Source organism: Eleutherodactylus coqui, chromosome 6, assembly GCF_035609145.1.
Source record: "Eleutherodactylus coqui strain aEleCoq1 chromosome 6, aEleCoq1.hap1, whole genome shotgun sequence".
Lineage (NCBI taxonomy): Eukaryota > Metazoa > Chordata > Amphibia > Anura > Eleutherodactylidae > Eleutherodactylus > Eleutherodactylus coqui.
Window position 1 is genome coordinate 190964161 of NC_089842.1, and position 23985 is coordinate 190988145.

Here is a 23985-nt window from a genome sequence, read left to right on the forward strand (position 1 = left end):
GGCAGAAGGCGCAGTTCCGAGGGCCAGGTAGCAGGGGAGGTGCGGAGATCGAGCAGCATGTACAGCACAGGCAGTGCAACACTCTTTAAGGCCCTGGACAGCTTTATGGCTCCCCAGCAAGACTGTGTCACCGCTCCCCAGTCAAGGCTGAGTCGGCGGGAGCACTGTAAAAGGATGGTGAGGGAGTACGTAGCCGATCGCACGACCGTCCTCGGTGACGCCTCTGCCACCTACAACTACTGGGTGTCGAAGCTGGACACGTGGCCTGAACTCGCGCTGTATGCCCTGGAGGTGCTTGCTTGTCCTGCGGCTAGCGTCTTGTCGGAGAGGGTGTTTAGTGCGGCTGGGGGAATCATCACAGATAAGCGTACCCGCCTGTCAACCGACAGTGCCGACAGGCTTACACTCATCAAGATGAACAAAGCCTGGATTTCCCTAGACTTCTCTTCTCCACCAGCGGACAGCAGCGATACCTAAGCAATACGTAGGCTGCACCCGCGGATGGAAGCATCGTTCTCAATCACCATCCAAAACGGGGACATTTCTGCTTCATCAATCTGTGTATAATATTCCTCCTCCTCCTCCTGCTCCTCCTCCTGAAACCTCACGTAATCACGCCGAACGGGCAATTTTTCTTAGGGCCACAAGGCTCACTCATATAATTTTTCTAAACCATTTTTATACGTTTCAATGCTCTTAAAAGCGTTGAAACTTTAACTTGAACCAATTTTTCGTTAAACTGGGCTGCCTCCAGGCCTAGTTACCACTTAAGCCACATTAACCAAAGCGATTAATGGGTTTCACCTGCCATCTTGGTTGGGCATGGCCAATTTTTTCTGAGGTACATTAGTACTGTTGGTACACCAATTTTTTTGGGCCCTCACCTACAGTGTAATCATAGTAATTTCTATGTTCTTCGCCTGCACTCATGGTACAGAAAGGTGTGTGGGGTTGGCCTACACTTTAGCTACATAAATGTAACTGGGGCCTTGTCTATACTTCAGCTACTGAAATGTGAAAGAGACTGTTATCTCCCTCAACTGCTGCAATGGGAATGTTACTGGGGCCTGTCTTGAGTGCTACTATTACTGAAATGGAACTAAGACTGCGCTCCCCCTATACTGCTGCTAGTGATATGCTAGTGGGGCCTGTCCCTAATGCTACCGCTGAAATGTTAATAATTCTGGGCTCTGCCTAAACCGCTGCTAATGGTATGTCACTGGGGTGTGGAAACAGAGGCTTCACAAAGACATGATGGCGGCGAGGCCATTTCCCACCAACGCTGTTACTGTTAAGGTGCATATAACCACGGACACGTGGAGAGGACACATAGTGCCTCCAAAACATCCCCCTCCTCCTCCAACAATGAAAACATTCTTGGCAAATACCTTTGCATTGGTCCGTCTGGTGGCAGTCCAAGAATTTCACCTTTAACGACACAACAAGAGAGCACCACCACCATCCCCCCGCCACGGCCCACTTAATCCTGGCCACATTCCGAAAACCAACTACATAAAACCGCGCTACTAGGTCCGCAGTCACCACCACATTACCACCAACGAGGTTACTGTTAAGGTACATATTACCAGTCTGACTGGGGCATGCAGTGTGGGCTGAAGCCCACCTGTATTGTATCTGACGTTAGCTCTGCTGAGTAGGGCACTGCAATGGGATATATTTATGTACCGCCGGTGGGTTCCAGGGAGCCACCCATGCTGTCGGTCCACACGGAGTTGTAACTGCATCTGTCCACTTGTAAAGAACCCCAGTCTGACTGGGGCATGCAGTGTGGGCCGAAGCCCACCTGCATTAACCACGACATTACCTCAGCTGTGATGGGCAATGCAATGGGATATTTTTATGTACTGCCGGTGGGTTCCAGGGAGCCACCCATGCTGTGGGTGCGCACGGAATTCCCATTGCGGAGTTGTACCTGCCTGTGACTATTTATAAAAAACCGCGGTCTGACTGGGCCATGCAGACACCTTGACAGAATGAATAGTGTGTGGCACATAGGTTCCCCATTGCTATGCCCACGTGTGCAGCTCCAGATGAAGGTGGCACAGGATTGGATTTCTCATTGCTTCTGTACAGCATTGTGGACTATCGGCCCGCCCCTTTTATGGGGGGTCGCTGCCTAGCCATGCCAACCCTCTGCAGTGTGTGCCTGCTTTTCCTCTGGCAGACGCACTTATAAATAGACATGAGGGTGGCATGGCATGAGGGCAGCTGAAGGCTGGGCAGGGACAATTTGGTGTACGCTGTGGACACTGTCGTGCGGGGGGGGGGGGGGGGGGTTGGGCAGCATGTAACCCAGGAGAAGGGGCAGCGGAGTGTCATGCAGGCAGTGATTGTGCTTTGTTGGAGGTAGTGTGGTGCTTAGCTAAGGTATGCCATGCTAATGAGGGCTTTTCAGAAGTAAAAGTTGTTGGGAGGGGGGGGGGGGCCACTCTTGCCGGTATTGTGGCTTAATAGTGGGACCTGGGAACTTGAGATGCAGCCCAACATGTAGCCCCTCGCCTGCCCTATCCGTTGCTGTGTCGTTCCCATCACTTTCTTGAATTGCCCAGATTTTCACACATGAAAACCTTAGCGAGCATCGGCGAAATACAAAAATGCTCGGGTCGCCCATTGACTTCAATGGGGTTCGTTACTCGAAACGAACCCTCGAGCATCGCGAAAAATTCGTCTCGAGTAACGAGCACCCGAGCATTTTGGTGCTCGCTCATCTCTAGTTAAAATGCACACTTGCATACAGATAGTTAATTATACTACTAGTGACTATCCATGCAGATTATGCAGAACAAGATACATTTATAGGAGCTATTACAATTAAATGTTTCTATGCTCTAAAGACATAGATGCCTAGGAATGTGTAACACATACTGCATATCTTATCATTTCAGGATTGTATATAGTATGTATAACATGCTAGAAAAGAGAATACATGATATGGGATCTGAATGTTACATTATATAATTCCATAATAATCATGAGGATTATGTACAGTACCTTGCCGTAGATCCAACCAAGCTCAATTTTGTTCATGCCCCAAAGTTCATGGATGTTTTCTGCTAATTTGTCTCGGATCTTCTCAAGATGGGGAGGTAAAACAATCTAGAACAGCAGCAAAAAATTCATGTTAATTGGTAAATAGGTTGTTCAATTCAGCTACTGCATAAAACCTAATAGATAAGTATAAATCCCAAACTCCCAAAATCCCATCAGTGTTCCAAGAGAGAGAATAATGAAGTTTTATAACACAGACTGTATCAAAACATCTGTACAAGAGAAATGTAAAGAATAGAGATGAGCGAGCATACTCGTCCGAGCTTGATACTCGTTCGAGTATTAGGGTGTTCGAGATGCTCGTTACTCGAGACGAGTACCACGCGATGTTCGAGTCACTTTAATTTTCTTCCCTGAGAAATTTGCGCACTTTTCTGGCCAATAGAAAGACAGGGGAGGCATTACAACTTCCCCCTGCGACGTTCAAGCCCTACACCACCCCCCTGCAGTGAGTGGCTGGCGAGATCAGGTGTCCCCCGAGTATTAAAATCTGCCCGCCCGCGGCTCGCCACAGATGCATTCTGACATAGTTCAGGGAAAGTGCTGTTGATGCTGGAGCTGCTATAGGGAGAGTGTTAGGAGTGATTTTAGGCTTCAAGAACCCCAACGGTCCTTCTTAGGCCATAGAAATCGCAGATCGCACCTATGTGCGATCTGCGATTCCTGTTCTCTTCTCTATATGCGCTCAATGGGGCCGGCGGCAGCAGCGCCGACCCAATTGAGAACATATAGAAGACCAATCATTCTTCTCTGCCACAGCTGTAACAGCTGTGGCAGAGAAGAACGATGTTTGCCCATTGAATTCAATGGAGCCGGCAATACAGCAGGTTCCACTAAAAGCAATGGGCTGCCGGCGATCGCGGGATGAATTGTCGGGAAGGGCTTAAATATATAAGCCCTTCCCTGCAATTCATCCAGAAATGTGTTACAATAAAAATATATACCGTATATACCGGCGTATAAGGCGACGGGGCGTATAAGACGACCCCCCAACTGTCACCTTATACGCCGGGAATACAGCGGAGCAAAGAATAAAAATCATTACTCACTTCCCCCGGCGTTCTGCGGCGCTGCTGCAGGCTGTCGCTCCCTCCTGGTCCCCGGCAGAGCATTGCTTTCTGCATGCAGGGCTTTAAATCCCCGCCTCCAGAAAACACACGTGCCTTCAGCCAATCACAGCCAATGACAATGATGTCATTGAATGGCTGTGATTGGCTGAAGGCACGTGTGTTTTCTGGAGGCGGGGATTTCAAGCCCTGCGTCCAGAAAGCAATGCTCTGCCGGGGACCAGGAGGGAGCGACAGCCTGCAGCAGCGCCGCAGAACGCCGCAGAACGCCGGGGGAAGTGAGTAATGATTTTTATTCTTTGCTCCGCTGTATTCCCGGCGTATAAGGTGACAGTTGGGGGTCGTCTTATACGCCCCGTCGCCTTATACGCCGGTATATACGGTATATATTTTTATTGTAACACATTTCTGGATGAATTGCAGGGAAGGGCTTATATATTTAAGCCCTTCCCGACAATTCATCCCGCGATCGCCGGCAGCCCATTGCTTTCAGTGGAACCTGCTGTATTGCCGGCTCCATTGAATTCAATGGGCAAACATTGTTCTTCTCTGCCACAGCTGTTACAGCTATGGCAGAGGAGAACGATCTTTATGCTGACAGTGCGGGGGGGGGGGGGCACTCTTGGTGCTATTGTGGCTTAATAGTGGGACCTGGGAATTTGAGATGCAGCCCAACATGTAGCCCCTCGCCTGCCCTGTCCGTTGCTGTGTCGTTCCCATCACTTTCTTGAATTGCCCCGATTTTCACAAATGAAAATGTTAGCGAGCATCGGCGATATACAAAAATGCTCGGGTCGCCCATTGACTTCAATGGGGTTCGTTACTCGAAACGAACCCTCGAGCATCGCAAAACTTTTGTCCCGAGTAACGAGCACCCGAGCATTTTGGTGCTCACTCATCTCTAGCAAAGAACAAATTGATTTCAATGAGAACTGCACTTGTAATTAAATGCTCCGACCCCTATGTATTTTCGGCGCTGTAAACGGGTGCACAATCAGCTGATCGGTCGGGGTCCTGAGCAGCAGACCCTGGCTGATCAACTACTGATGACCTATCCTCAGGATAGGTTATCAAATAGTATTTTACCCGGAAAACCCCTTTAAGTGTGGCATAAATACTGCCTACTGTGTATATACGTAGCATATATCTGGAGTCTTCACTGCAGCACAGGTTGATGGTTTACTCTACAATCCTAGTCTAGATATATCGGTAGTAGTGTGGAGCGAATTGAACCAGTAGAACCCTGTTTTGGATTGAACTTTGCTAAAAGTTCAGTTTTGCATGAACCCGAATTGAGCGGTCAGCCAAGTTCTACCCAAAACAGGGTTCTACTGGCTCTGTTTGCTCAACACAAGTCCTGAACATTGGTGTATAACACTGTCTAATATCCCTGATTATTACTCGCAGAGTAAATACAGTATAACACTCGCAGAGTGTTATACATGGCTTGTATGGCTCTTAGACAGTTATGGTTTGATTTGAACTAATTTGGACCAATCCGAACTTTATGCAAAAGTTCATCAAACTGGCTGAACGTAACTTTTCAAAACTTTGCTCATCACTAATTAGTAGAATGCTCTCTCCATTTTATATCTGCTACACTGGCCACTAGGATGTTCTCTGTAAGGTATAATATTCTTGCACATGATTAAGGTATTATATAGCAGTAGATGAACCATTTACATGTTGATGCATGTGGTTGCTTGGATCATATTGGTTATACAGTGCCCATAATTACTGGTAATTGTTAAGGCTTATATTTGTCACTTCGTTTTATTAAATATGTTCCATTGTGTGGCTTCTGTAACTTTCTTGTATAAAAAGTACACAGCAAGCAGCATAATGCCACTCTCTAACATATCCATAAAACAGACTGTGTGACAGCTCAAGCCTCTCTCTTCTTTCCTGATGACTTTTTAAGGAGTTTTATGATCAATTCAAAATTACTTTAGACAAAAAATAAATACTGAGTGAGAATAGATCCTGGATCCCAAAAGAAGCAACAAATCATATTATTCCACAACTTTGCCTTTCACAATCAACTCCCGATTTTGGTGCAAATAAGAAAGAAAAACTGTGTAACTTGCATCCCATGGATCGTGATGATTATTTATGCAGGCTTCAACTAGAAAGCCTATCATACAGTCTGAAAAAACTGTTCTTTGATAGCTCTGTAGGATAATAGTCGCACTAGGATAGACATTCAGAGCTTAAGGAACTGGTACGGATCTTGAATGTATGAGCCATAATGCTCCTGTGAAAACAACCCACTTGGACTTATGCTTAGACACATAACATCAAGTCTAATATTTGGAGAGTATAAGCAGTTATACCTGGCTGGTGTCAATAGGACAAGGAATGAAAGAAGCTTGGGACAGAAAGTGTGTTGTACCCAACAAATCCCGAACTCCCTCACAATCTCTTTTGTACTCTTTTACAGGCTCCACTCTCATCTTCTCTTTTGGCAACAAGGCCTCATAGCATGGAGCATAACCAGCTGGGGGTAAGAACTTGAATTCCCCATGGCGACCACCAAGAAGAAATCGGACCCTAGAAGATAGGAAGTCATAAACCTGTTTTTAGGAACTTTGAGTATTTTATCAACATTATATTTTCACTTGGGTGACCATATGTATTGTAGTCCGCCTCGGACTTTGTCATATACAGTACTGTCCAAAGTTTTTAGGCAGATGTGGTGAAAATGCTGCAAAGAAAGATTTTTTTCAAAAATAGAAGTTTGACGATTTTTTTCTGCAGCAGGACAACAACCCCAAACATACAACCAATGTCTTTAACAACTATCTTTAGCATACAAAAGAACTATGAATCCTGGAAGTGATGATACGGCCCCCAGAGATGCCTGTTCTCAACATCATCCAGTCTGTCTGGAATTATATGCAGACACAGAAGGATTTGAGCAAGCCTACACCCACAGAACATCCATAGTTAGTTCTCCAAGATGTTTGAAGCAACCTTACTGTTAAGCTTCGTCAAAAACTGTGTGCAAGTGTAACTTGAAGAACTGATGCTGCTTTTAATGCAAATAGTGGTCACGCCAAATATTGGTTTAACTTAAGTCCCATTTACCTTTAGCAATGCCAGGAGGGGACGCGGGCACCGGAGGGGTAGGCTTGTGATACCTCGTTCCCTGTCCTCCAGTCGTCACACCGTGGACAACAGGCTGCCTAATTTCATTTCATACTAACCGTTTCCTATGTTTCCTATTGCAACAGCAATGACATTTTTGTTGCCGATGTTAACTGTCTTATATAAAATGAATAAATACATTTTGAACCGTAACTTAAGTCCCATTTACATGGGACAAATGTCCTGCATTTCTCTCCCCACTTTTCCCCGCTCCTCTCTATTCACTTAACACAGCAGCTGTTCAGTACTGAACAGCTGCTGTTTACACTCATTGTTTAGGATTTTATGCAGCCTAAACGATGAGCGATGATCCTGAACAATGATTGTTCAGTGTAAACAGCAGCCGTTCAGTACTGAACAGCCACTGTTAAAGTGAATAGAGAGGGGCGGGGGAGTGCGAGGAGAGAAATCTCCTCCAGCCGCCCTGCTGTGAGCCAGCAATACCAGCTCCCATGCAGCAGCACGAGAGCAAGCACATGCGGGGATGAGTGTCGGTCATCGTTTGCCCGACACTCATCCCGTGTAAATGGGGCTTAAGATTTATCTTTTGTTCATTCACTTTGCATGTTGTTAATTGACCAAAAACGAATAACACTCCTATTTTTCAAAGCATTCTTTACTTTGCAGCATAGACTTTTGACCTTAGACTGCCACAGTCCTATCTTTAATGCCCCTTTTAGACGAGCCGATTCTCATTTGAACAAGCGAGTGATGTTACTGTTAACTCGTTTGCAATTGTTCAGCCTGTTTAGACAGGCAGATCACCGCTGCGAACCATCCACTTTTGGTTCAATGTTTCACATTACTATGGGAAACATTGAGGGGGAGTGTTTAAATGCAACGAGAAATAAACAAGCCAACTATGATCTTTAATACTGCTGAAACTGAACGGCAAATGGAAATGGAATGATGCTCGTTCATCAGTCTGTCGTTGGCTCACATTTAAACTCAACGATATCGATCACTTTTGCTTGTTTTAACAATTTTTTGAATGATGATCGTTAATGTCTAAACGCACCTTTATAATTAAGGTATCACCTGGACCTTTGTGAAACATAACTTTTAATGTGTCTCTAAATCATGTTAAAAGTTAGTGGTAATGACATTGACCCTTTAAAATCCGTTTTTCTGCCATATATTCTAAAAGCCAGTGAGATTAAAGAAAAAATACAACATGCATTAAAAATGACTTACTTGACCCCAGCAGAAAAGCTTACAACTGGGAAAAAGAGGCCTTCAGTGTTAAAGTTCTCAAACATGCCTTGGACTGGCTGCCCATTAATGCGAAAAGAAATGCTAGGAACTCCCAAGTCCAGGCAGCAGCTGACCACATCATCAGAAGCTAATAAATGCTGGTTACTTGAAGCCACAGCCCTTGGTACTCGCCCTACGCAAAGCAATAAGTTAGTAGGTAATAAGAGAGTCACTATAGTACAACATTTATCTTCACCATCTGCTAACATACAAGTCACAATAGAATGGAGGCTGCAGGGAAGTCATATAAAGGCAACAAAGCAATCTGATTGTAGATAGCATCCTAATTATCTTCTACTGTGAATCAAATACAAAGCACTTAGCTTAATTTCTGCCTTGTAGGTCAATGAAGAAAAAAAAAAAGAGGCCAGAAGGAGTGCTGAATGAGTCACGGTGAGATGTTGTGAATTGTGCTCTACAGGCTGTGTCTGAACTTCACAAATATATCACTTTTTGTTCTAAGAAAACTGCTGTGGGACCGCTCACAGCATCGACTATTCTATTTTAGGCAAACAGGCCTATGGTACATCTAAAAACAGTCTGGATAGTAAGTATAGACAACTAAAAATCAATTCAGATTTAAAGAGGATGTTGCAAGAAAACAACCCCTAGTTCAGAGATAGTCATCCCAGTGAACATTTCGGTGCAGCCGGGAAGGGGGTCTGATAAATTAGTTGTTGCCAGGATAAGCTCTGCTTCACCATAAATTTCACATGTAACAAATGGAGCTGTTCTACAGGCTGGTGATGAAAAAACTCTGAAATTATTACACTACAATACCAAGTAATGCAGTCCCTTTATTCGCAAAATATATCCTATCGCATTAGAAGATGTGAAAATGAATCACATTAATGTGACCCTATAATAGTCGAAAGAAGGTTAGAGCATATGAAAGGTCCTCCTGTGAGCAGTGGTAGGACAGTTGAGACAGACATAGTCAGCTATTCGATTGAATGACTGGAGGTAAGTGTGGCTTTACATGGGCCGATAGTTACTTGAGTAATCACTCTAAAGAGCCACTGTAGTCTCTTGTAAGCACAGGACCCAACAGAGCAAGTGAGTAAGAATCACGCATTTGTCAGAGTTGCTTGGTTTTTTAGCTCACCTAAAAACTAAGCAATTATCGGCCCAAGTAAACAGACAGTAATTCATCTATGAAGGACTGCCTATTTACTCAGAATGGAGGCAGGCAGGCAGAAGAGTTCTCCGACAGACTCCACCTTCATTCGGTGAGCGATTATTGCTCCTGTGTGGAGAAACAAGAGCGATAATCATTGCAGGAGCTTAAGCACTTTACAGTCGTCTCATGTAAAGCCACCCATATACTACATTTAATACAGAAGAGGAAATGAGCAGATACTGAAAACTTTCCCCGGAAAAAAAAGCGCCATTTGCCAGGGGTTTCAGGAGCCGGAGACCCTCACGTGACCCAGACTAAATAGAACTAACAAATACATTACAAGGGTTCTTAAGTCTTGGCTATAATGGACAACTGGAATATGTCAAATCAAGTGTGAGGAAATTAAAAGTTTATCATCAGTTACAAGTGTCCACTTTTTGGCAAGCTCTTGTACGAAGGCTAAATGCCAAGACTAGAAATATTCGAGGAGCCTGGTAAATGTTTTCTTTCTTTCATAAGAGTTGTACATTCTGGTGACAGGAGGGCTGACTGATTTCACAGTCTGAGGAATTACTGTTGTCCAGTTATACACAGCTGTTACATTAAAAGACAGTGGATTATATGAAGGAAATTAGCTTTTGTTGTATTACGAACAGAGCACCCTGCTCAAATCCTTCCAACTGGCAAATACATGATTGTGTTCTCTTCCAAGCCTCCAAAGTGCACTAAGCTCAGGATTCAGCGATGGCTTCATTTCATTTATACCCACAGGGAAGTAGCATTATGCAGCCTGAGTAAAATCTATCATTTGAACTAGTAACTTCAGGCAAAAAAGTACACAGTGAAATGATGCTTTAATTAGGTGTCATTCCACGATATGCCTAAATTAAGGCAGCAGTCAAGTGGAAGCTGTTCGTAAGCAAAGACTGGGAGGACCACAACGGCTGCAGCACTAGATGGCTCCAGGAGAGGATGGGTAAATACTGCTTAATCTATTATTTTAATGCATTTGCAGCTACATTTTTAAACCTTTTTTTATACTTGGACAACCCATTTAATTCCAATTTCTGAATACAATAGATGATCTCACCCCTTTTAATGTAAAGAAACATTCTCAAAATGCACTTACCAGACCATAAGTGAAGCCCATCAAAGCCGTAGGAGAAAAGATCATCACCTACACCATTGCCTCCCCATCCTTCACCTCCACCAGGATAAGGAGCATAACCAGAGGTGGAAGCCCAACCTACTCGCAGGTGAGTTGGTTCTGGAGTTAGAAATGGATCAACCTGATCGATAATCATCTCAAAGTACCACTTTTTGTACTGTGCTGAGCCTTCAGCTACACCCAGGAAGATATTTGGCCTCATGCTGAAAGATAATACAGGAAATAATGTACTTATTTTCTCAATGTAAGATTTTTGGTAATAAAAACTATTCTGCAGTAAAAGGTTCAATTTCGCAGGATGCCTACATGTAAAACTAGTTACTTTGCATATAAAGAACCATTTTCATGGGACCTAGCAAATGTAAACTCATTGCCAAAATCTAAAAACTTAGCTGTGGTTGAAAATATGATTTCAATCCTCCGCTCTCTAATTTATCTGGCAGCAGATGCATGAGTTATAAAATCATCTAGCAATAACATACTAGTGAATTGCTGTCTAAGTAAGGCACTTGTTAACATTGCTTCAAAGATGGAACTTTACTTTATTTCAATATCATGTCATGTGCACCAGATAGAAGACAATTTGTTACTGCATTGCCAGCTGATGATGTTCTCTGTAGGTCTATTCTGCAATACTCCAGATCAACCCACCAGAAGAGTACAGGAATTGTACAGCATGGTTTAAGCTACAGTGTTGTAGCTTTGGTGCTTTATAAATATCTGTTTCTATACAGCACAATGAGTAAGCACCTAAGAATACATGATTTAATAAGTGAAAATGTACCTGGTGACATCATTAACGAGGCGAGTTTGTAGCAATAAATCTCTCCTGGGCAGCAGGTTGTCACAAATTAGATTCTGGTTAGTACGCACTGCAACCCCATTACATACACACAGAGAGCACAGGACATCCAGAACCTGAAAACAAGAAACTTCATCAGGAACATAATGTTCACATTTGCCATATACTGCATATTTTTAGCTTTAACCTTTGTCTCTTTTAAAATAACACAGAATAAATTAGATACTATATTCATAGAGTAAGACCAAGTAATCATTGAGACACTGCATTGTCAGCCTTCCCTCCTAGACACAGACAACTGACAGTGTGATGTGCACTGCAGATGTGGTATATTGTCCCCCCCTGGCAATAAAGAAACACTATCTTTCCCTCCTTCCCCAAGCAATAAACTGCTAGTTTTACATTTCCTCCAGTCTTCCCTCTTGTCATTATATTTCAAGCTCAAGGACAGTCTGTAAGTCCTCCTGCCTGATGGATTTTAGAAGGATCTTGGTCTTCCAACTTCAAGGATGTTGGAAGAAACTGTAAGTATAGCAAAATAATGGTTGAAAATGTTCAATGAAAAACCAATTTGAGAAATGTTTTCTATCCAAAAATACATTTATTTAAAACAAAACAAACAAAAGTGTAAGTAGCCTTTAAAGATGTAATTTCTGAGGAAAACACTAATGTCCATTTAGGACAGGTATGAGGTGCTGCAAAGTAGGGAATTGTGCCACATGGATAAATGGCTACTCTGCATATTGTTCAATATTTACCAATACTTGTTATTAAGCATATTGCTAATATTATAACCAGGAGTTACTGCTGGTTATTTGGTAGTTAGGCCGAATGCCCATGGACGGATAATCACTGCGGGATTCGCGGTCACACCCAACAAGAAATCCGCAGGCAATAGCCATCCATAGACATGCTATGTTAACAGATTTTCCCCTGCTCATGAACGGAAATCAACAGCGATTTTCCGTTTGTGGGGGAGAATTACAGCATGTTCTGTTCATTGCGGAAAATCACACGGACAGGCTTCCATTGACTGCAATGGAAGCCGTCCATCCCGCGATACTCCGCACTGTGGGCACAGCGGAAGTATTGTGGGAAATTGCATCACCGCCCAGCACCGGAGTGTCATGCACTGCACTACGCATGTGTGCTGGCTTGCTGGCAGAGACTCTAACCGCAGATCCAGAGAGGTAAGTACGAGGTCTCTGGGGGTCGCCGGGTCTGATTCCGCTGCGATATTTCACATTCAGAATCCAACCCGGCCATGGGCATGAGGCCTTAGGGTGGTTTCACATCTGTGCTTGTCCCTCAATCTTTGTTTTCAGTTTTTTTGAAAAAAAAAAAAAAACTGAAGCAAACTGGACCCATAGAGAGCAGTACATTTTTTTGGTCTCAGTGTGGGTTCAGTTTGACTCCATTCCGTTTGCTTTTAGTTTCTCTGAATGGGAAAAAAAGCTTGCAGTATTATTGTTCCTGTCCAAAACAGAGCAGAAAGTAAACTAAAAACACCTTTCAGCTTTGTTTTTTGTATTAAAGTCAATGACAGATGGAAAACAAACTGAGGGGCTTCTGTATGCCTTCAGTGTAGGGGTTGTCCCGTGCCAAAACGTTTTGTTTTTTTTTTCAATAGGCCCCCCGTTTGGCGCGAGACAAACCCAATGCATGTGTTAAAAAAAAAAAGTTTAGTACTTACCCGAATCCCCGCGCTGCGGCGACTTCCTCCTTGCCTTAGCAAGATGGCCGCCGGGATCTTCACCCATGATGCACCGCGGGTCTTCTCCCATGGTACACCGTGGGCTCTGTGCGGTCCATTGCCGATTCCAGCCTCCTGATTGGCTGGAATCGGCACACGTGACGGGGCGGAGCTACGAGGACCAGCTCTCCGGCACGAGCGGCCCCATTCACCAGGGAGAAGACCGGACTGCGCAAACGCATCTAATCGGGCGATTAGACGCTGAAATTAGATGGCACCATGGAGACGAGGACGCTAGCAACGGAACAGGTAAGTGAATAACTTCTGTATGGCTCATAATTAATGCACGATGTACATTACAAAGTGCATTAATATGGCCATACAGAAGTGTATAACCCCACTTGCTTTCGCGGGACAACCCCTTTCAGTGTTATAAGGATCCTTTTTATCAGAACACTGCAAAGCAAAACAATAGGTGACCACAGAGGAAGAGAAGAGAAGTGAACAAAAGCAAAGCCCTGGAAGAGGAGAGGGAGGGAGGCGCCCAGCCACCACCCACTTGCTAGAAATGTGTATTGTTTGCATTGTGCTGACTTGGAGAAAGAGCTCTGGCAGACCTCCCAAAGTGAAACTTGTGGAGTGTGCGATGACCTACATATTCAATCAGGTACTCTATCCAAAAAAAGGTATTTGCATGCATCAGTCCTGCTTCTGTTTATAATTAGTCCACATTCAGTTAAAAACTGATAAGTTTTAAAAGGACTCCAAACGCTGGTGTGTAGCCACCCTTAGAATTATAGAGGATATATCAGGGTTTCCATATTTATAATGTTGATAATTAGAGATGAGCGAACGTACTCGTCCGAGCTTGATACTCGTTCGAGTATTAGCGTGTTCGAGATGCTCGTTACTCGAGGCGAGCACCACGCGATGTTCGAGTTACTTTCACTTTCATCTCTGAGACGTTAGCGCGCTTTTCTGGCCAATAGAAAGACAGGGAAGGCATTACAACTTCCCCCTGCGACGTTCAAGCCCTATACCACCCCCCTGCAGTGAGTGGCTGGCGAGATCAGGTGTCACCTGAGTATTTAAATCGGCCCATCCGGCGGCTCGCCACAGATGCATTCTGACATTGATCAGGGAAAGTGCTGCTGATGCTGGAGCTGCTATAGGGAGAGTGTTAGGAGTTATTTTAGGCTTCAAGAACCCCAACGGTCCTTCTGAGGGCCAGATCTGACCGTGTGCAGTACTTTTGAGGCTGCTTTTAGCAGTGTTGCACATTTTTTTTTTTTGTATATCGGCCATGCAGAGCATTGCGTCCTCAGTCTGCAGTCATTGTACATAGTATAGGGCCAGTACTGGTGAGGCAGGGACAGTGGGAAAGGTGAAAGAGATATACTGTCTATATAGGCAGTGGGCTTTTTCAAACAAATTTGGGAAAAAAAAAATATTTGGGCTGCCTGTGACCGTCCTCAGTGTACTGTGTCTCTGCTGTGGGTAGTAGTCCTAATTAATACGCAGCTAAGTGTTACAGCAGGCTTGCGCAAAAGTGTTTCCTGGCTCTTTGTTGCCCGTTACATCACCGCCGTCATCCCATCCAGAGGGAAACAGTCTGCAGTAATTTTACATAGTATAGGGCCAGTAGTGGTGAGGCAGGGACAGTGGGAAAGGTGAAAGAGATATACTGTCTATATAGGCAGTGGGCTTTTTCAAAAAAATTTGGGAAAAATACTATCTTTGGGCTGCCTGTGACCGTCTTGAGTGTACTGAGTCTCTGCTGGGGGTAGTAGTCCTAATTAATACACAGCTAAGTGTTACAGCAGGCTTGCGCAAAATTCTTTCCTGGCTCTGCGTTGCCCGTTACATCACCGCCGTCATCCCGTCCAGAGGGAAACAGTCTGCAGTAATTTTACATAGTATAGGGCCAGTAGTGGTGAGGCAGGGACAGTGGGAAAGGTGAAAGAGATATACTGTCTATATAGGCAGTGAGCTTTTTCAAAAAATGTGGGAAAAAAAAAATATTTAGGCTGCCTGTGACCGTCCTCAGTGTACTGGGTCTCTGCTGGGGGTAGTAGTCCTAATTAATACGCAGCTAAGTGTTACAGCAGGCTTGCGCAAAATTCTTTCCTGGCTCTGCGTTGCCTGTTACATCACCGCCGTCATCCCGTCCAGAGGGAAACAGTATACATATATACGCTGCCTACAGTATCTGTCTGCTGTCTCAGCTCAGCCTTTAAAAAAATAGAAGCAAAATACTTAAGGCCTACTAGTGGCCTTTGGACACTTGACTGCTTCTGCGCTGTGAATTCCACTAGCTCAGTCATACGCACCAACGTCTCACTACAGGCTTGCGCAAAATTCTTTCCTGGCTCTGCTGTGCGTTCCGTAAGCGAAGTCAGCCTCCAACCACAGGCCAATAAGCGGCACATTTAATTACAGCGTTCTGTTTCTGCACTATTGGTAATACACCATGCTGAGGGGTAGGGGTAGGCCTAGAGGACGTGGACGCGGAGGCCCAAGTCAGGGTGTGGGAACAGGCCGAGCTCCTGATCCAGGTGTATCGCAGCCGACTGCTGCGGGATTAGGAGAGAGGCACGTTTCTGACGTCCCCAGATTAATCTCACAATTAATGGGTCCACGAGGTAGACCTTTATTAGAAAATGAGCAGTGTGAGCAGGTCCTGTCGTGGATGGCAGAAAGTGCATCCAGCAATCTATCGACCACCCAGAGTTCTACGCCGTTCACTGCTGCAACTCTGAATCCTCTGGCTGCTGCTCCTCCTTCCTCCCAGCCTCCTCACTCCATTACAATGACACATTCTGAGGAGCAGGCAGACTCCCAGGAACTGTTCTCGGGACCCTGCCCAGAATGGGCAGCAATGGTTCCTATCCCTCCGGAGGAGTTTGTCGTGACCGATGCCCAACCTTTGGAAAGTTCCCGGGGTCCGGGGGATGAGGCTGGGGACTTCCGGCAACTGTCTCAAGAGCTTTCAGTGGGTGAGGAGGACGACGACGATGAGACACAGTTGTCTATCACTCAGGTAGTAGTAATTGCAGTAAGTCCGAGGGAGGAGCGCACAGAGGATTTGGAGGAAGAGCAGCAGGACGATGAGGTGACTGACCCCACCTGGTTTGCTAAGCCTACTGAGGACAGGTCTTCAGAGGGGGAAGCAAGTGCAGCAGCAGGGCAGGTTGGAAGAGGCAGTGCGGTGGCCAGGGGTAGAGGCAGGGCCAGACCGAATAATCTACCAACTGTTTCCCAAAGCGCCCCCTCGCGCCATGCCACCCTGCAGAGGCCGAGGTGCTCAAAGGTCTGGCAGTTTTTCTCTGAGAGTGCAGACGACCGACGAACAGTGGTGTGCAACCTTTGTCGCGCCAAGATCAGCCGGGGAGCCACCACCACCAGCATGCGCAGACATATGATGGCCAAGCACCCCACAAGATGGGACGAAGGCCGTTCAGCGCCTACGGTTTGCACCACTGCCTCTCCCCCTGTGCCCCAACCTGCCACTGAGATCCAACACCCCTCTCAGGACACAGGCACTACCGTCTCCTGGCCTGCACCCACACCCTCACCTCCGCTGTCCTCGGCCCCATCCACCAATGTTTCTCAGCGCACCATCCAGCCGTCGCTAGCGCAAGTGTTTGAGCGCAAGCTCAAGTACGCCGCCACGCACCCGCACGCTGAAGCGTTAAACGTGCACATAGCTAAATTGATCAGCCTGGAGATGCTGCCGTGGCTTTCAAAAGCAGGATGGCGGCAGCGGCCCCGCGCTACTCGATTCCCAGTCGCCACTACTTTTCCCGATGTGCCGTCCCAGCCCTGCACGACCGCGTCTCCCACAACATTGTACGCGCCCTCACCAACGCGGTTACTGCCAAGGTACACTTAACAACGGACATGTGGACAAGCACAGGCTGGCAGGGCCACTATATCTCCCTGACGGCACATTTGGTGAATTTAGTGGAGGCTGGGACCGAGTCAGAGCCTGGGACCGCTCACGTCCTACCCACCCCCAGAATTGCAGGCCCCAGCTCGGTGGTGGTATCTGCAGCGGTGTATGCTTCCTCCACTAAACCACCCTCCTCCTCCTCCTCCTACGCAACCTCTGTCTCGCAATCACGATGTGTCAGCAGCAGCACGTCGCCAGCAGTCGGTGTCGCGCGGCGTGGCAGCACAGCGGTGGGCAAGGGTCAGCAGGCCGTGCTGAAACTACTCAGCTTATAGCAGAAAAGGTGGCAGCATATAGTGATGCACAAAAAAACTCCTTGTCTAAAGGAACATGGTTTATTGTTTCATAGTTAAAAAATTAGGCGACGTTTCGACCTGTAGAGGTCTTTTTCAAGCCAAAAAACAGATGAAACAAGGTATGGAGTCCATGTTCCGCAGAACATTAAAGCATTAAAGCATTGAAACTTGCACCTGAACCAATTTTTATTTTAACTGGGCTGCCTCCAGGCCTAGTTACAAATTAAGCCACATTAACCAAAGCGATTAATGGGTTTCACCTGCCCTCTTGGTTGGGCATGGGCAATTTTTCTGAGGTACATTAGTACTGTTGGTACACCAATTTTTTGGGGCCCTCGCCTAGTGTAATCCAATTAATTTTTTGCCCACCTGCATTAAACCTGACGTTAGCTTTGCTGTCCAGGGCACTGCAATGGGATATATTTATGTACCGCCGGTGGCTTCCTGGGACCCACCCATGCTGTCGGTCCACACGGAGTTGTAACTGCATGTGTCCACTTCTAAAGAACCCCAGTCTGACTGGGGCATGCAGTGTGGGCCGAAGCCCACCTGCATTAAGCACGACATTACCTCAGCTGTGATGGGCACTGCAATGGGATATATTTATGTACCACCGGTGGGTTCCAGGGAGCCACCCATGCTGTGGGTCCACACGGACTTCACAATAGGGAGTTGTACCTGCCTGTGACTATTTATAAAAAAACGCGGTCTGACTGGGGCATGCAGACACCTTGACAGAATGAATAGTGTGTGGCACATAGGTTCCCCATTGCTATGCCCACGTGTGCAGCTCCTGATGGCGGTGGCACAGGATTATATTTCTTATTGCTTCTGTACAGCATTGTGGGCTATCGCCCCGCCCCTTCTAAAGAGGGTCGCTGCCTAGCGGTGCCAACCCTCTGCAGTGTGTGCCTGCGTTCCTTCTCATGGCAGATGCACTTATAAATAGACATGAGGGTGGTGTGGCATGAGGGCAGCTGAAGGCTGCGCAGGGACAATTTGGTGTGCGCTGTGGACACTGGGTCGTGCGGGGGCGGGGGGGGGGGGCAGCATGTAACCCAGGAGAAGTGGCAGCGGAGTGTCATGCAGGCAGTGATTGTGCTTTGTTGGAGGTAGTGTGGTGCTTAGCTAAGGTATGCATTGCTAATGAGGGCTTTTCAGAAGTAAACATTGTTGGGGGGGGCAGCCCACTCTTGCCGCTATTGCGGCTTAATAGTGGGACCTGGGAACTTGAGATGCAGCCCAACATGTAGCCCCTCGCCTTCCCTATCCGTTGCTGTGTCATTCCCATCACTTTCTTGAATTGCCCAGATTTTCACAAATGGAAACCTTAGCGAGCATCGGCGAAATACAAAAATGCGGAATTTTTGTCCCGAGTAACGAGCACCCGAGCATTTTGGTGCTCGCTCATCTCTATTGATAATCTATAATTATTTGCAATACAATAATCAGTTCAGTTATGTGCATCCACAACAATTAAATCATATTATTCAATAGCCATTATCTCCTATTAGGTCAGAAACACATGCTTATATACCTTGTGGTTTCGTCCATGTTTGTCCAAAAGAGAAATTATAGATCGTATGTGTCCCTTCTCTATTAAATTTAAAGCCTCGGGGCTTTCAATCAAGATGCAGTGTAAAACCTCCAGTATTCCTGTGAGAAAGCAGATAAGTACATTTTTGCTAGAAACTGATGTGCTGCCTCCGCTCACAATGGGGAAACAACATGTTTTGGGGTATAATAATATTCTTGTAACATATTATAGCACCATTAATCCCTTAGCGACAAACCTATTTTTTCCCTTTAGGACCAATTGATTTTCAACGTCATGTATAGCAAGAGACGGAATTTGTTGAAATAGCAGTATGAGGGCTTGTTATTTTGGGAAAAGTAGTATTTTTTAATGGCACTACTATGGGATTCATACAAATGTCGTGTATAGCTTTTATTACATTTTTTGGGGGGGTGGGGTGGATACAGAAAAAAATATCTAGAAATTCCACCATTGTATTTGGGTGTTGTTTTATGGGCAGTCACCATTCAGTAAAAATAACATGATAACTTTCTTATCTGGATCAGCATGATTAGGCTGGGTTCCCACAGGACAGATATCCGGCGGTTTGGCTGCACCAAAAAAATGTGAGATTTCCATGGGATAAGCAAAGCTTTAAAACCCTCGGCATTTTAACGCGGGTTTTGGAGCGGTTTGGCTACCGTCTTTCTCTCCCCATAGTGGGATGTATTTAAAAGTCCTATTGAAAGCAATGGGCAAGGCGTTTCGAGGGAACGGCAAATTTTGGAACATGCTGCAATTTTTATCCCTGCTCATGTGAATAGGTCCATTCAAAAGAATAGAGTTAGTTTTCGTGCCAGTTTTGTGGATCTTGCAACGCACAAAACTCGTGTGAGATTCTCGTCTGTGTGAGTGCAGCCTTAAAAAGAAGTGCATGCTGGTTTAATGTCAATTGTGTGTATTGACAATCACTAAGAGATTAATAAAAATGATGCTCAGGAGTAGCAACGTCTTAAAGGTTGCAAATTGGACAGCTCTAATTGTCCCGTCACTGCAGCAGCAAAGTATACCATAAATTACATCTCATTAATATTTTTCTTATGAATTGAACCACTACTGTGAACATACCTGAAGATGATTCAAGACGTTCCAATTTACTTATAAGCCAATCCAAATTATTGGAAAATTGTGCACAGTTGCTTCTATTTCCACGAATTAGTGCAGCTTGACAAAGAAACAAAAGAATCAAAAACAGCTAAATTATACATCTGGCAACATTTATAGTGCAGGCAGGAGAACCCACCAATGTTGGTGGGACCGGCCAACTCTTCCATGATGGCTGATGTCTGGGGAAAGAGGGATTGGGCAGGTTTTAATTGCAACACCCTTGTATTGTGCCTCCATAATATGTTTTCTAAAACTGTTGAAAGCACATTTCAATCCTTTATTTAAGAAAAAGTAATAATTTAAGATGATTGGAGCATAACATATGGTAGATACAGTGATGGAACTATGACTGTAAAAGCCATGATAGCAGCTTCTAACCATGTTTAGTAGCTTACAATATATGATGTGAAATGAATACCATGTCTGTGGCCTGATAAAATCATGACAAATTAGCCATACCCTACCTCATGCTGTATTTGTAGGGAGAAGTCTATGAACTTCAGAGTTTATGGATTACACAGCTATAAGACCATTCAGAAGCCTGAGAAGATTAGACAATTGCTTGGCTAATCTAAACAGTTAGCCAATACATTGGTGGCTATGAGGCCCTCTGAGGGCCAAACAATTCATGCAATGGTGCATATCCCCTACTTTTGAAGCAGAAAATGTTCTTTTACTGAAGACATAGAACCAGCTGAGTGAGTGCAGTCTGTTTTTGTATCTCAACTTGACTATAATGAGAAGACACTGGCTTCCTATTCTCAGGATTCGTGGGGGTCTCAGCAGTTAGACATTCATGACAGGTACTATGTTTCGTGGAAAAACTCTTTAAATAATGTCAATTACAGTTTCTTAAAATTGGCAAGTGATTGGCAACCTTTGGAAATCATAATGCATTCCCTAAAAAAAAAGCCCTACCCTGATTTTCGAGGAGGGCTTGAAAAATAAGCCCTGCCTCGAAAATAAGCCCTAGCTACACTACATGAAAAAAAAAATACTCACCTAGCAGGCACCGTTTTGGTACCTCCTGTTGGGCTGCGGCACTCCGGCAGGCTTCTGTGCAGTCCTCAATACTGACAGAGCATCTCTTGTTGGTGATGGGGCTTGAATACCCTGCCTCCAGCAAGCGATTGCACTGATTCGTTAAAGAGCGCCGCCTGAGCCAATGAGAGCCAGCGCTCCATGAATCAATTACAGCCATTCACTGAATGACATCATTGAATGGCTGTGATTGATTCATCGAGCGCCGGCTTTGATTGGCTGAGGCTTGCTGGAGGTAGGGTATTCAAGCCCTGTCAGTAGCAAGAGATGCTCCGTCGGCCTTGAGGACTACACGGAAGCCTGCCAGAGCGCCGCAGCCCAGTGTAAGGGACCTGAATGGTGAGTATAAGACACCCTCTGAAAATAAGACTCTTTGGGGGGCAAAAAATAATATAAGACAGGGTCTTATTTTGGGGGGAAACATGGTAAACTACAGCCTGAGACAATATATTACACTACCCATAAAAGACACAACATACAGGTAAAAGAAAAGATCCATGGTCAGATGGCTGAGCACTTGCCGGCTGCCAATTGACAAGCCCTACTCCTGTGTAGGTAACTAAATATATTTATCTTATTTTATTCTTGATAACAATGAAGTAATAAAGGTGACATAATGCTCACTCACCTAGTAATTCATAGAGAAGGTTCAGGATTTCCTTCCATGCTGGTCCAGCTTTCTCCCCGATAAATTCAGCAAAGTGTGCTGCACTGCTGTATACATTTAAACGGTCAATACAGTTTAGCACCAGAGCCAGCATTCCCTGCACAGGAAGCAGAAGAGTTAATAATTGCAAAACCAAATCGGTTTACTGTATTTTTACATTCACAGCAGTATAGCTGTTGCACAGGGAACCAATTAAACAGTACTTAGCTTTCGTTGATCATTAGCATTTCATTTTTATTAAGATGATTCGTGGAGATATGACACCAGTATTTTACACAAAAGCAAAATATTTGTATTGACTGTACTTTGGGTAAACTATAGGAGGATGCAGAGCTCTCAAAGCCTGATCCATTTGTGTGTCTCAAGGCAAAACTGTTCAGCAAATGCATCGGGGAAATGCTCCTAAGGTAACTTCTCACGAGATTGCTTTTGATCAAAATTGATAAACTTTTTTAACTGTACTAAAAAGTTTAGTTGAATGTGCAGAGGTGTACAACTGTATAGGCATACATTTCAATTGTTTTGGGGCATACATTCAACGACACACTTCAACTATCACTAGATGCTAAGAGCATTACCCTTTGATGCTAACCTGCTACTAATATATCAAGGTCTTTTTACACGGGACGAATGTCAGGCAAACGATACACAACACTCACCCCTGTATTTCCTCGCTCCCGTGTTCCTGCATGGGAGCAAGCAGAGCTGGCTCATTCACGGAGTGGCCAGCAGGGGGGCGGGGCAGTGCAGGGGATTTCTCTGCTCTCGCTCCCCCACCCCTCTCCAATGAGATAACACAGCAGCTGTTCACTACTGAACGGCCGCTATTTAAACAGAATGATGAGCTCATCGCTGATCTTTTATGCTGCATAAACGATGAGTGATGAGCTCATCGTTCAGTTTAAACAGCGGCCGAAGCAGCTTTCAGTATCTTTCCAGTAAAGCATGCAGCACATAACATTGTACATTTTGTCAGCAAAATAAAGTAAAAACTTTTATTCCTTGTAGAATATGGGTGACCCTTAGTCACCCACAATTGAAAGTTATTTAGTGACTCATCTTTAACTATTTTTTCACACATTTTATTCTTATTGCCCTGGATAATATCCAAGATGCAGGAACACATCTATAGTGGGGGTAGATACCGCAGTCACAAATGGCCCTGGAGCCGGTGGAGGCCACAGCCACTGCTGACACTTATATAGATCCCAGTATTATGTAGGTTGGGTCCCCCATTTCAGATTTTGCTTTGAAGCCAAGAAACTTCCAATTACATCTCTGCTGAGATAATAAAGCTCAGACAAGAATTTTGGATATTGCCTGTACATGTGACAATAGTGGGGGCAAGTAGCTGGAAAAAGACTTGCTGTAATATTTAGGCTTAGTTGAAGGATTCCAAAGTCCAAAAATCTAAATAAATAAATCTTGTTATTTGTAAAGTACCAACTTATTCCGCAGCCCTTTTAGGTCATTTATTTATCACCCCCACGAAGCTGGGTACTCATTTTACCAACCTCGGAAGGATGGAAGGCGGAGTCAACCTTGAGACGGCTACCTGAACCATGCAAGGATTGAACCCGCAACCTTCAGGTCATGAGCATGAGCTTAAAACTGCATTTTCTAACGAGGCTCCTAACACTCTATGCCACAGATAATATACCAATGTGAAAAAGTGAAGTAGGGAGTTAAAACAATAGAAGAATTTTAACATAATGGCTACAATTTTAATCGAGACAGAAAGTGTACAACTCCCATCATTGAGGCTACAGGACTTATACCTCCTCTTTGAAAAGGTTCTGCCTGTTCTTGAGTGAGCGGAGCTTATTTTGTTTGTCTTCATGTTCTAGTTCTTCCTCGGGAGGCTGGAAATAAGTGATCAAGTCTTGCAGGGTTTGAACTACCTCCTCAATAGGCAGGGCGATGGGGGCTGTTACTGTTCGGTTGTTCCCCGTCAGAGAATCCAGGTCACTAGGCATGACAAAAAAAAAAAAGATCAGCGTCAGCAAACAACAACTCTGATAGCGCA

At 45.0% G+C, this 23985-nt stretch overlaps 1 protein-coding gene across 1 annotated transcript in view; it reads right to left on the reverse strand.

The window, feature by feature from the left end:
* Positions 1-23985, reverse strand: part of RYR3 (ryanodine receptor 3) — a 680585-nt gene that overhangs the window by 516601 nt on the left and 139999 nt on the right. The window contains exons 13-21 of the mRNA XM_066572425.1: positions 23738-23927; positions 21921-22056; positions 20213-20308; positions 19106-19224; positions 11610-11743; positions 10787-11028; positions 8478-8670; positions 6470-6686; positions 3013-3117 (exon numbers count right to left, since the gene is read on the reverse strand). Coding sequence (XP_066428522.1) covers positions 3013-3117; positions 6470-6686; positions 8478-8670; positions 10787-11028; positions 11610-11743; positions 19106-19224; positions 20213-20308; positions 21921-22056; positions 23738-23927 — 1432 coding nt within the window. The remainder of the gene's footprint in view (positions 1-3012; positions 3118-6469; positions 6687-8477; positions 8671-10786; positions 11029-11609; positions 11744-19105; positions 19225-20212; positions 20309-21920; positions 22057-23737; positions 23928-23985) is intronic.